Raw genomic sequence first — 13390 nt, forward strand, 5'->3', positions numbered from 1 at the left:
TTAGTGATGGAAGCTCGTGTGGCGGAGGCAGTGTCTTTCGGCCTTTCCTGCCCCTCCACCTCAGTCTCGGCGTCAGAGGGGTTTGCCCACGGGGGTTCTCCCGGCTAGTGGCTCGTGTCTTCCTGGGTGTGGGTGTGCACAGTCAGGGCCTGGGCCTCGCCGGGCAGGGGGCTGAGCGCTGTGGTCTCCCTGTAGGGCGGGCTTCGACGAGGAGATCGCAGGGGATGACGCCCAGGAGCACAAAGGGCTCTCAGAGCGCAGCCAGGCGGTCGGGGCAGTGCTCAGCCTGCTGCTGGTGGCACTCACCGCCTGCCTGCTCACCCTGCTGCTGTACAAGAAGGAGCGCCGGTAAGGAGAGGGGAGGGTCCGGGCCGGGGGCCAGGCCAGAGGCCCAGAGTCAAGCCCTGGCTTCCTCTTCTTGAGCAGCAGCAGCTAGAGCTCTTAAGACCCTGGACTCTGTGTTGTGTAGAGCTTCCTGCGATGACTGTCCGTGCGTCTGAGCTGTCAGGTCACGTGGCCAGATGCCCCATGGGCCTCAGCCCGAGCCCGCCCTGTTCCCAGGACATGGCTCGCTGCACGTGTCCCCACGTGAGCTGACCATCTTCTGATCAACTGACCCCTTCCCTTAAGAGGAGAGCATTTACGAGGTGCCAGCTGTGACCTCACCCCCATCCGTAGTCTCCCCTTTGGGGGATGAAAGGTCTTGTCACTCACGGGCAGGCCAGTGTGACTGTCCAGCAGGTTTCACGTCACCTGTGAACGAGGCCCAGGGCTCTGCATGTGGTCAGCCGTGTCCCAAGGGCAGGGATGGGCCGGCTCTGGGGCTTCCTATCTCCCCCCTCACCTGCCCACCAATCCAGAGGCAAATGACAGGGTCAGGAAGTGCTGACCACCACCACCCCAGAGGCCATCAGCCAGATGCTGGAGTGGGGCAGGAGGTCTGGGTGTGAGCTGGCCCTGGGTTTGCCACTCAGCCCGGTAATCTCAGCACAGCCCTGGGGTGGCAGGGAGGTGTGGGCTTGTTCCATCCGCATGCGGAAGAGCACGCGCAGAGATGTGGGGTAACTCACTCTGGTCTCTGTTAGCACCACAAAGACGGGGCGTGTCTTTGCATACAGGGTTTGAATCTGCTTCTCCTGATTCCATAGCCTTCCTTCCTCTGACTTGGCTCCAAGCCCTGCTGTTGTGGGTTGAGGGAGCGTGTGCTTGGGTGGGCACAGCCTCCTGTTGGGGGGCACAGTGTTGGGGATCCAGGGCGGGGTGGCTCCAGGCTGGAGTAACTGGAACCCCCTTTGCAGGGAGATGGTAATGAGCAGGCTTACCAACTGCTGCCGCCGGAGCGCGAACGTGTCCTACAAGTACTCGAAGGTAAGGCCTGCTGAGGCCTCCGGCGGCTTCCCGCCCCGTCCCCAACCCCGCTAGACACACACACACAGTCCACATGTCGAGATGTCGGCCAGTGGCTGCAAGGAAACCATCATCGCAGGCCGTTCGAAACCGCCGAAGGGGAAACTGCCTCTCGTAGCTCTCAACCTGAACACATTCTTTGTCCTTTCTTCTTCAAGGTTTTCCAATTGTGATGGCGGCTAATTTCTTACAGCATTTAATATTCAGATCGTTTCTACTTTTTTGGCTCTTCTACAGAAAGCATGACAATGAAACTTGTTGTGCCCTGGCATTTGGATGATTTCCTTTGGTTGAGTTTCTGGCAGTTGAGCCCAGGTGGCATAAATGCTCTCCTGGCTCTTGATTGTCCTGCCAGCTGCTTTCTAGAAGGTCTCCCTCAACTGCACGCATCCACGTGGTGTCCACCGGGCTCCTTTCCCCTTCGGCACCTCTCTCTACCACTTAGGGCTTCAGGATCAGAGGGCCCGTCCCTGAGTCCCTGACCCTGTCTGCCTTGGTCGGATCTCAGCAGGAGCTGGCGCTTGCCAGCCTTCCCCTTCCTCTCCCTGCTGGGGTTTCAGGGGTGGTCAGATGAGGTCTCAGGTGGGCCCATGGTCCCTGCGGTGTCCTGGCAGGTGAACAAGGAGGAGGAGGCCGACGAGAACGAGACCGAGTGGCTGATGGAGGAGATCCAGCCGCCGGCGCCGCGGCCCGGGAAGGAGGGCCAGGAGAACGGGCACGTGGCCGCCAAGTCGGTGAGAGCTGCCGACACGCTGAGCGCCCTGCACGGCGACGAGCAGGATAGCGAGGACGAGGTCCTGACGCTGCCCGAGGTGAAGGTGCGCCCGCCAGGCCGGGCTCCTGGCGCCGAAGGTGGCCCCCCGCTGCGGCCACTGCCTCGGAAGGCGCCACCGCCGCTGCGGGCGGACGACCGGGTGGGGCTGGTGCGCGGGGAGCCGGCGCGCCGGGGGCGGCCCCGGGCGGCGGCCACGCCCATCAGCACCTTCCACGACGACAGCGACGAGGACCTCCTGCACGTCTAGGCTCGCCCGCGCCGGCTCCGACCAAATCCGATGGGACTCCGTGATGCTTCTGTCCTTGGCCTTTAACGAAAACTGTCCAAAAAAGGGAAGAGTGTTGGTGGTGGGGGAGGAGGGGGGCGCCCCTCTCCGTGGGCACGGGGAGGAGGCGCGGCCGCTGATGGCCGCGCCAGCCCCGGGTCTGTCCCCAGCCCTCACCTTGAGCGTGGCCGCCGTGCGCTTCCTAAAGGCGCCGGGGCCAGACGCGTCTTGGGACTGAGGGCTGCCTTTAAGGAAGACCCTTGCTGCTTTAGGCCCTGTAGGGTATTTGATCATTATATTTTAGCATTTAATTCTCTCCTATTTATTGACTTTTGACAATTACTCAGGTTTGCGAAAAAAGAAAAAAAAAAAAAAAACCACCAACAGTTTTTTCCTGCCGGCAGGGGGGTAACCTTTCCTGTCCATCTTTTAGGCGGGGGGAGGCTGTGGGCATGCTCGGACGCTTTGAACTGGTCCACCATGTATCCTCTCAGTTAGACTCCACCACTCTGTCTCTTCTCTTTTGCTTCTGTGGCGTCAGGGCACACGGGTGTGTGCGTGCGCACACGCGTGGGTCCGCGGTTGCCTGGGCTGTGGAGGGAGCCGCCCGCTCTCTGCCTCCCGAGTCAGTAACAGCTGCAGCCTTTTTTTTTTTTTGCATGATGTCTTCGATTCCAGGTGCACAGAGCACACTTATCAGTATTTCTCTCGCCAGCTGGTGAAGTCAAACAACCCACCCAAAGATTGATGTGTGTGTGTGTGTGTGTGCGTGTGTGCGTGTGTGCGCGCGTGCATGCGCACGCCTGTGCCTATGTGCGCACATGTGTGTCTGAGAGAATGGGAGTCGAGATGTCAGACTTTTTTCCAGACTTGGGGTGTAGGTCTCACCTCTTCAGGTTCTCATGATACCACCTTTACTGTGCTTATTTTTTTAAGAAAAAAAAAAAGTGTATCGACCATTCGACCTATAAGAAGCCTTAATTTGCACAGTGCGTGACTCACGGAAGTTGCATGAAAGCCAGTGGGCCAGGCTCTCGCCCCCAGCCTTGCACTTGGATTCCCGCCTGGGCACGGCCAAGACCGGCCGCCCGGTCCGCAGGACGGGAGGGGGGACCGCGTCCTTCCCCGGCTGTTGGCGCCTTTCTCTGAAGTGTTTAACGAATGACTTTTCTGGCATTTATAGAGCTGTATATAGACTCAGTGGTATTCATATTCTGGAAAGCCAACCAACCCGCAGGGTTCCTGGGTTTGTACTCTTGTTTGGCTAGCTTATATGATTTCAACATGAGTGTATTTTTAAAAATTGATTTCTTTCCTCATTTTTTTTCCAATCAAATTTACTGTAATATAAGGTATTCAACGATTTGAATAAAAGATAAATTATTAACTGGGTGGTCCTGCTTTCTGCCCTTAAGTGAAAAGCCCCTGAGTTTGCTGCCGCGTCCGATGCCCTCTCTGCGTCTCCTGTCCCATTCCAAAGACAGTTGTGTCCGGGTGTCGGCCGACCCTTCACAAGTGTCCCTGAGTCTCTCCGAGTGTAGATGCTTACTCAAGGCCCACGGGGGGCTCTGTCAGCTTCACCCACACCTGGTTCTTCCTCCTTCTAAGGAAGCAGACCTTGGGATATTTATTTATTTTTTTACCAAAACAGCCACCATGAGTGCAGATCCCACAGTCCTGGTATACAGCCCAGGCTTACATGGAGCGGGGAGGGGGGCTTCTCGTGCATGAATCTGGTTTCCACCTGAAATGACCGACTAGTAACTAGAGCTTCCCGGATGTTACTATGAAGACAGACCGAGCAGGGAGTATGATGTCTGACTATAGACTTATCGGAGTCAGCGCCCTTCCTTTCTGCTCATGTTCTGATTATTTCCAACTGGAGAGACTGTTTTCCTCTTGAGAACTTACAAGCATCTCTCTCGAGACGGACACTCTGGGGTCTTATATAAAGGTTTGCGTTGTGGCCCACGGTTGCTGGTTCTCAGATGCTGTGTCCAGGAAACTTGTCCAAGCCACTCCCTTTTCACTAAGACACAGGAGTCCTCTCTGCCTGGAGAGGCACTCGCGGGCCCTGTGAGTGAACTTGACCCTTCATCGGCTCCTCGGGCTGTCTTCCCTGGTGGCCAGCTGTGCCAGCCGCAGGGAGACGGGGATGTGACCACGCATGTGAGGTGTTTGCTCACGCTCTTTTCTCGAGCACCTTGGTAATCTCTTCCCCTGAGCCCCTTCAAATTGACTAACAGTCTTTGCCAGCTGTGGTCGTAGGAGTTTAGGAAAACGCTCCCCGACAGCAAGTAAGAATTACAACCTTTCACGAGTCTAGTCTAGTTTCCTTTTAACCAAGATTTTAAGCCCCACCTTTGTTGAGACTGTGTATTGAACGGCAGGGGGCTGGGATAAGTGGAAGGTCAGGACAGTGTAGGCAAACCCTGTGCCCAGGAACATCCACGCAAGAGTGGAGACCCAGCTCCCACCAAGAGCTTTCTAGATGCAGCTGTCTGCTTTCCACCAACCTGTGACACGCTGGCCACAACCACCTTCAGGGAGGTCGACGGCCACCCCAGGGGGCTGTCTAGAAGGAATTCTTCCACCCCTTTGCACCAGATCAAGAAGTGGGCGTGGAGGACATGGAGGTCTTATCTTTCTTCCAGGGGTCAGGTCACCAGCAGGTGGTGTGCCTTGGGGTGGGGACCAGGTTAGATTGATTAGAAACCCCTTCACCAGCTTTGGAGAATCCCGTGACCCAGCGGGACATGACTTCTTCTTCAGATGAACTTGGCCGACGGGGAGTTGGCAGCTCAAGGGTGGCTGAGAGTGTTGTGCCTCCCAGGAGGGTGGGTCACTGGACGAATCCCAGGCAGGGTGGTCCTGCAGCTCCTCTCCAGGCTGCACGGACTCCAAGGCAGGGAGCTGGGTGTTTGGCGACAGAGTGGCCAGAGGTGCTGGGGAGGTAAGGCTGGAGCGTTATTGTGGAGCTTGAGGAGCCCCATGACAGTCGCTGTCATTCCCATCCTGGGGGAAGTGAACTGTTTTCCCTAAAGATGCAGGGGAAGGTCAAAGTCAGGCTGTGAGTTATTACTCACATTTCTTTGCTTCCTCCTGGTAGTGAGCTATGGGCTTCCATGACAGCTCAGTTGCTAAAGAGTCTACCTGCAATGCAGAAGACCCCGGTTTGATTCCCGGGTCAGGAACATCCCCTGGAGAAGGGAAAGGCTACCCATTCCAGTATTCTTGGGCTTCCCTGGTGGCTCAGTTAGTAAAGAATATGCCTGCAATGTGGGAGACCTGGGTTTGATCCCTGGGTTGGGAAGATCCCCTGGAGAAGGGAAAGGCTACCCACTCCAGTATTCTGGCCTGGAGAATTCCGTGGACTGTATAGTTCATGGGATCGCGAACAGTCGGACACGACTGAACGACTTTCACTCCCTTTCTTTACTTCTTATGCTGTTTTGGGCAGTTGGTGAATCAATAAAGTTTACTTATACTGCTGTTTTGATGCAGTTAGAGGAAAACAGAATTGAACAAATGGTCCTGTCACCCCTGGACAGGGAGAGCGTGTCAGGGGTCACCTGGCGGGGCTCTGGGCACCCCCCTAGGGGAAGCATCCCGAGAGCAGGCCTCACTCCTCCAGAGCAGCGCTGAGTCATGGGGGCAGGCACCGTGAGGGGCAGGTCCCAGGCAGGCCCTGTGACCCTTGGCTTCAGATGAAAGAAATGAAATTGATGAAACGTACCAGGCAAAGAACTTTATTCCCTGAATCACATGAAAGTGAACTGCTTCCATGATGCCTTGGGACGTCACCACCCCTGCCGCCCCCCAAAACAACACACATGGACCCTCGAGCTGTGGTGCCTCCGGTCTGCTGGTTGTCATGGCAACACTGTTTTCACTAAGAGGACCCCACTCAGAATCCTGCCCCCTTCAGTTGCCCTGTCTTGAGTTTCCCTCCATCAGGGAAGCTGGTCTTTGACTTTAGTGACCCTGACTTGAGGTCGCCCTCCTCACCCACAATCACCCTCTGCCACCCCTGATGGGCGCCCTCCCCTCGGGGCCGGCCTTGCCCAGCCCACCACCATCCCACTCTGCCCACCTTGTGGCTTCCGGGGGAAGGGCTCAGGATGAAAGAAGGCGCCCCTTTTGCTGCCCCGTGTCTCACACAGCACACTCCCCGCAGGGCCCCACACGGAACACTTGTTCTGCGTGGTTTTTGACAGGTTCTGCAAACACTGGAGAGGACTTAGCTTTAAGAAAATTTGGAAAAGGCTGAATTTGAAGGGAAATGGCCTTTCTTGGTATGAGGCAGAAGGTCTTTCGAAGGCGAGATGGCTGACTGCACATGAAGTCCGTGTAGGGAGCGTGGCCGGCGAGTCTCCTAGAAGAGGAGCGGCACATGGTGGTCCCTGGGACCTGGGGGTGTGCGGACCGCCCAGCGGGGATGCTGTCACGGTGGGCGGGGCTCTGCGTTCCCCGGAAGGTCCCATGGAGCAGGGTCCTGGTGGACTGCGAGGGCACACAGATGGTTAACAGTGACCATGGCCAAGTGGGCCCCGTCTGCCTCTCACCTGCCCTCCCCAGAGGAAGGCTTTGCTCCCTGCCCCCACTATTTGTGGCCCCCCAACACCACTCTCCCTGGGGTCAAAGTCCCCAAGAAACCAACCCTCAGCCCTGATGCTGAAGCGCAGTTGACCCTTGAGCAGCACAGGTTTGAACTGCACGGATCTACCTAGATGCAGATTTTTTTTCAGTAAATAACATGGTACTGAAAAAATGGTTGACAAAAATAAGGATATCACACGACACAGGACAATGAGATGAAACTAAAAATTTCCGTGTCCTTAAATGAAACTCTCCAGGGAGCCAGAAAGCATGTGCCTTCATTTAGGTCTCATCCAGGGCGGTGTTAGTGCTTGGACTGAAGGGAGCCCTCTGCAGAGACTAGAAGGCCCAGAAGGGCCTCTCTACCTAGGCGCCTACCACCGGGGCCTCTGAGGAAAAGCTCACCCACCGCCCCAGGCTTTCCTAATCCTCTCGGCTGCACCCTGGGCAGGAGGGAGGGTGAGTGTTGGCCCGTTTTACAGACGTGAATGTTAAGGCTTAGCAGATGTGTGGTGTACTGATGGAGGTGGATCTGAATGACTCCAAAGCCCCTCCCCATCCGTGTGCTGTCCGCGTGCTCGGTGGATGTCCCCTGTCCCCATCCGTGTGCTGTCCGCATGCTCGGTGGATGTCCCCTGTCCCCATCCGTGTGCTGTCCGCGTGCTCGGTGGGTGTCCCCTGTCCCCATCCGTGTGCTGTCCGCGTGCTCGGTGGGTGTCCCCTGTCCCCATCCGTGTGCTGTCCGCGTGCTCGGTGGGTGTCCCCTGTCCCCATCCGTGTGCTGTCCGCGTGCTCGGTGGGTGTCCCCTGTCCCCATCCGTGTGCTGTCCGCGTGCTCGGTGGGTGTCCCCTGTCCCCATCCGTGTGCTGTCCGCGTGCTCGGTGGGTGTCTCCTGTCCCCATCCGTGTGCTGTCCGCGTGCTCGGTGGATGTCTCCTGTCCCCATCTGTGTGCTGTCCGCGTGCTCGGTGGATGTCCCGTGTCCCCATCTGTGTGCTGTCCGCGTGCTCGGTGGATGTCTCCTGTCCCCTTGGTCAAGGGAAGGCCGTCCTTTCAGAGGCTCAGGCCAAACGCCTGGTACCTCTGGACCCCTCACTGGCTCTCACACCCCACATCCAGCCCATCAGCATATCCTCCCACCTCCACCTGCAATCAGACCCTGAATGCGTTTCTCTCCAGCCCTGCTGGTGCCATCTGGTCCAGCGCCCTGGGCCCAGCTGGGCAGTGGCAGCTTCCCCGTGCTTGGCTCAGACGACCTCAGGGGGCTGCCCTCGCCCTGAGTGAAGCCCCAGTCCCGCGGGGCCCTGTGTCCAGGCCCGAGGCCCCTCTGGCCTCAGTCCTGCTCCCTTGGCTTGGCTCTACGGCTGCCCCACGGGCCTCCTCTCTCAGCCTGCCCAGCCCCTGCTTTTCTTCTCTCTGGAACGTTCATCCTCCAGTTCCCACCCCCCAGAGCCCACTCTCCTGCCTCCCTCAAGGCTCAGCATCCCAGAGGCCACCCCTGACCCCTGATTCTTAAGGCTGCAGCCCCCCTTCCTGCTCGAGGTATCCGTAGCACTCCCTACCTGCGAAGACACCGTCTCCATACTTCCCTCACTGAGCTCAGATCTCTACCCTGAGATGCTGGTTCCTCTGTTAACGGCTCTGTTCTCCCTGCCAAGAGCAGGGCCTGGCAGACCGCAGGTGCTCTACTTTGCAGGGAGTAAGTGTGTGGGTGGGTTCCTTAGTGGGACAGGGTGGTGGGTAGCTGAGGGCCAAGCCAGGATCTCTTGGACAAGGTTTCAGAACAGTGTCTGGAGGCTGGTCCTGTAATGTTCTCGCATCATCCGGAAAAGAGCTGAAGACCCAGGTGATGCCCGTATCCTCCCTGGCCTCTGCCAATGTTACTGGGCCAGCCCCCATCCCCCAGGGGCCCCCAGCCCCAGGGGTGGCATCTGTGGGCACTGGGCCCTGGAGCTTTGGGGGCAGGGCGGGTAAGTCAGGATGAGGTGATGCTTCTGTGTCCAGGTCCCAGGACAGGCGGGGACAAAGAGGACCGTCACGGCAGGTGAGGCAGACACAGACGACTGGAGGACCATCCCTGTCCCTGGAAGAAATGGAGGTAGAAGACTCCTGCCAAGAAACACTGGCAGCACGTCAGGGCCTTGTACAGTGAGCGCCATGGGCAAACCCTGGCATCCGTACTAAAGCACAGCTTAATAAACCATCCTCAACCATCAAAACAAAAACAAAAACAAAAACAACTGACTGAGGCCTGGGAGGAGGAAGCACTCTGCCCAGCAGCCTTCAGTGTCAGGACTTTGGGGCAGGAAATGCAGACCCAGCAGAGCCGGCCTGACTTCGGGAAGGAGCTTGAGGTGCAGGGAACGCACTTTGCCCCTAAGACAGGCTTTGCCCCTGAGGGCCTTGCGGGAGCCTTATCATGGGTTCCCATGTTATTCCCACACCTCTGGTGGCTTCCACGCTCCCCACTGGAGTTAATGCCTGTCCCCGATGGCATCATGGAGCCATGCTGCCTTGGAAGAAGATGTCAGGGTCACCGGGGGACCCCTCCGGACAGCACAGAGAGGGAAACAGCAACCCTGGGGCCAGGCCTGGGACAGCCACGGCCCCCCAACCACTGTCCCCAGCTCAGCCTGGTGGGAGGGGCGCCCTGTGATGGAAGGAGCTTCGGGGCCACAGGGTGGGAGGCAGGCCAGCCTGTCTTCGCAAAGCCCTCCTGGAAAATCAGCCCAGTTGTGTTGAAATCAGTCCACTGGGAGGTCATCTGGACCTGGGGAATCCCTGGTGGCCGGGCTTTCATTCTGCAGCTCTGGGCTTGCCCCGAACGCCTGTTCCTTTTCTGTTTTCCCAGAGGGGAGCCCAGCCTCTGTCCTTAACTTCAGGAGGTCCCAAGGCCTGGGGTGAACTGTCCTGGAACAAAGGACATGTCTTGCACAAAATCTGTGTTTTGAGCTGCTGGGCGAGTTGAGCTGCATCACAAGAGTCCTGGAAACACGGTTGTTGGTCACTAGCCCTGTGGCTTTCAGTGAATTGATTTCTTAAGAACTGGCCAAGAACCAGTGGCATGACAGCGGACAAGGGCCTTGGTTTCTTGTCTCTAACCTCGAAGTTTCTCACGGGATCACATAGTGAATATTGTGCTCAGAGAGGAGTCTGGCCCGTCACCCCCGATGCCAGTGAGGACGGTGGCACTGGCCTTTCCCAGGCGACACTTACCCGCCAGCCTGGGTCACTTCTGCAGTCTGGACCCCGGGATGACCGGCCACCCCATGTGCACCTGGCCGAGGGGCTTGGAGACAGAGTCGGGGGGAGCCGTGCAGAGCCGTGCACAGGTCTCCCTGCTCTGGGGTCCGAGGGGGAAAAGAGCTCTCAGGACACTGAGACCAGGAGGGCAGCTCTGCCCAGACCTGGGTGCCTGCCATCTCCTCGAGGAAGAGTGCGTGGTGGGTCCGGTCCGGCCTGGAGAGTGGGTGCGGGGAGGGCCTTGCTTGCTTCCTCCCCACAATGAGCTGAGAGCAGGGCCTTAGCACCCGGCCGCTTCCCAAGCCGAGGACGCAAGGCAGGGGAGCCCTGTGCATTCAGGGCCACTTGTGGTGGAGAAAAACAGGGACATCCTTGTGTGTAGGAAACCCCATTCTCCTTTCTCCCGTGAGTCCTCCTCACTCCTCTCCCAGGACACTTCACTTCAGGTCACCGAATGCAGGGCTTTTGCCCACACCAGACACTTGCCTGCAGTGCCAGCCAGGTGTCCCACAATTTAACCCACTTCTGATCCCCTCGGCCTGGAGAGAGGCTCAGACCCCACCGGTTAAGGGCTCAGTCCCACAAGACCGCCCCTCCTCGGATGCCAGTCACTATTAGGGCCCCAGGTGACCCACAGTTCTGCCTGACTTGGCTACAGATCAGGGTCCTCTGACTTCTTCCCTCTTTGGAGTCAACTAATTTGTTAGCAAGTGTTACCTGCTCAGTTGTGTCCAATTCTCTGCGGCCCCATGGACTGTAGCCCACCAGACTCCTCTGTCCATGGAATTCTCCAGGTAAGAATACTGGAGTGGGTTGCTGTTTCCTTCTCCAGGGGATCTTCCTGACCCAAGGATCGACCCCGGGTCTCCTGCACTGCAGGTGGATTCTTTACCAACTGAGCCATGGGGGAAGCCTCTGATTTCCTAAAGCGGCTCACAGAAGTTAGGGAACTGTTGACTTGTCCACCAGATTATTAGAGAATATGGTGCAGCATTGAAGGAGCCAGGAGACACACAGGGCGGGGGTGGGGGGTAGGGGGTGGGTCCCAGTACAGGAGCTGTGGTCCCCACGGACCTGGGGTGTGGATATGATTGCTCTGAACCCCGGGTAGTGGGGCTGTTATGCAGGCTTCACCCCATCGGCATGACCCATGACTGACCATGTCAGCCCTTTATGCTCAAGAGAATGGGGAGATGGGGCTGAAAGTTCCAAGTTTCTAATGACACCTCGGTCTTACCTGCAGGCAGGCACCCACCCAGAGTCTTTTTGTGATCCCATGGACTGTAGCCCACCAGGCTCCTCTGTCCATGGGACTCTCCAGGCAAGACCACTGGAGTGGGTTGCCGTTTCCTCCTCCAGGGGATCTTCCTCACCCAGGCACGGAGCCTGCATCTCCTGTGTCCCCTGCGTCGGCAGGCGGGCTCTTCACCAGCAGTGCCACCTGGGAAGACCCTAGCACACAACCATAGCTTGGTCTTACCCGTGACCAGGAGCCACCCACAAGCCCGCCCAGAGTCACCTCATGGAACAGAAGACACTCCTAGGAAGTGTCAAGGGTTTCAGGGGCCCTGTGCCAAGAACAGGGAGGGGTGATGGAGACACAGTTCTATTATCTCACTCAGGCAGGAAGGGCAGCACCTGGCCTGGGTGAGCTGATGCCTTGGGGAGGTTTGCCCCCCTCCCTGCCCTCTCCCCTCCCACAGCACCCCAGTTGGTGCTCAGCTCAAGTAGGGAAGTAGTTTGCACAGCTGCAGCCTCCTCCTGTCTCACCAGAGCAGCTGGTGCACCGCTGGGCTTGGGGCCAGCTCCCCGTGTCCACGGAACAGAGAGATGAGGGTCCCGGGAACAAGAGGGCACCCGGCACCCGTTCATCTGTTATCTGTCCCTCTTGCGTGCGTGGAGGCGGGACCCAGCCTTAATGTTCTGTGTCCTCCCAGGCTGAAGTGGGGGAGGGGGAGGTGTTCTCTGCCTGCGGCCCTTTGATCTTTTCTACCAGCAACTCTGCCCAGGAAACCCATCAGGATCTGTGCCTAGAGGGCCCCTGTGGCCCACTTTCCTGGGGATTCAGGGTGGGTGCATCGTGGTCCAGCAGCCAGGAAACTGCCTGTGGACAGAGTGATGCCAGGAGAAGTCCTTTGTGGGTCCTGAAGAAGGCAGTCGTTCTACCCTGGGATAAGGATGTAGGGAAGTGAGTCAGTCTGGGGAGCTTGGCTCTCCCATCGCCCATGGCCAGACCCTCCATGCACACTGCTTGAGACACCCCATCGTGAGTAGCAGGTCAATAGCCTGGCAGCCCGTGTGCTGTTTTTGTTTATCTGGATGATAAAAAAGCTTTCAAGTAGAGGATCCCTCTGGAAGAGCCTGAAAGAGACTGCTGGGAGGGTCATGGCCACCTTTGCTCTCTCCCTTGGCTCTGGGAACCCCAGTGCCACAGAATCAGGTCCTCAGCCCAGGTGACTTCCCCCAGCCCAGCAGTCTGACCAATCATCCTCCTCCTATCCCTGCCTGAAACCTGCCCTGTGGGTGAAAGATTGTTTCCAGCTGGTTGGCTTCCAAGGCCAAGATGCTTAGACAGCATTTCGACTTCAGACCAGCCCATTGCAGAGAAACCCACATAAGACCCTGACCCCGGGCCCTGCAGCTGCTGTGGTCCGCTCAGAGCGATGCGCGTGGAGGCTCAGTCATGCTCACTGTAGATGATGTACTGGAGCAGGTTGGGGAGTTCGGCTGGTTCCAGAAGCAAACCTTCCTGATCCTGTGCCTGCTCTCGGCCGCCTTCGCCCCCATCTACGTGGGCATCGTCTTCCTGGCCTTCACCCCGGACCACCGCTGCCGGAGCCCCGGGGTGGCGGAGCTGAGCCGGCGATGCGGCTGGAGCCTGGCGGAGGAGCTCAACTACACGGTGCCAGGCCCGGGACCCGAGAGCCAGTGCCTCCGCTACGAGGTGGACTGGAACCAGAGCACCCTTGGCTGCCTGGACCCGCTGGCCAGCCTGGCTACCAACGGCAGCCCCCTGCCCCTGGGCCCCTGCGAGCAGGGCTGGGTGTACGACACGCCCGGCTCCTCCATCGTGACCGAGGTAAGAGCAGGCCTTCGCTGTG

The 13390-nt window shown here is 58.2% G+C and overlaps 2 protein-coding genes across 6 annotated transcripts in view; both read left to right on the forward strand.

Moving 5' to 3' along the window:
- The window catches only part of IGF2R (insulin like growth factor 2 receptor), a 102741-nt gene extending 98907 nt beyond the window's left edge, over positions 1-3834 (forward strand). For both annotated transcript variants that reach the window (XM_070796485.1, XM_070796486.1), the window contains 3 exons: positions 196-348; positions 1299-1368; positions 2022-3834. In XM_070796485.1, the coding sequence (XP_070652586.1) occupies positions 196-348; positions 1299-1368; positions 2022-2429 (631 nt within the window). In that variant the 3' untranslated portion in view covers positions 2430-3834. The remainder of the gene's footprint in view (positions 1-195; positions 349-1298; positions 1369-2021) is intronic.
- A 9016-nt stretch (positions 3835-12850) lies between these two features.
- SLC22A1 (solute carrier family 22 member 1) overlaps positions 12851-13390 on the forward strand; it is a 36952-nt gene continuing 36412 nt past the window's right edge. The window contains exon 1 of one of the 4 annotated variants that reach the window (XM_070796487.1): positions 12851-13368. In XM_070796487.1, the coding sequence (XP_070652588.1) occupies positions 12973-13368 (396 nt within the window). In that variant the 5' untranslated portion in view covers positions 12851-12972. The remainder of the gene's footprint in view (positions 13369-13390) is intronic. The other 3 variants (XM_019967661.2, XM_019967660.2, XM_019967659.2) reach the window with 3 other exon arrangements.

Source organism: Bos indicus, chromosome 9 (assembly GCF_029378745.1).
Source record: "Bos indicus isolate NIAB-ARS_2022 breed Sahiwal x Tharparkar chromosome 9, NIAB-ARS_B.indTharparkar_mat_pri_1.0, whole genome shotgun sequence".
Lineage (NCBI taxonomy): Eukaryota > Metazoa > Chordata > Mammalia > Artiodactyla > Bovidae > Bos > Bos indicus.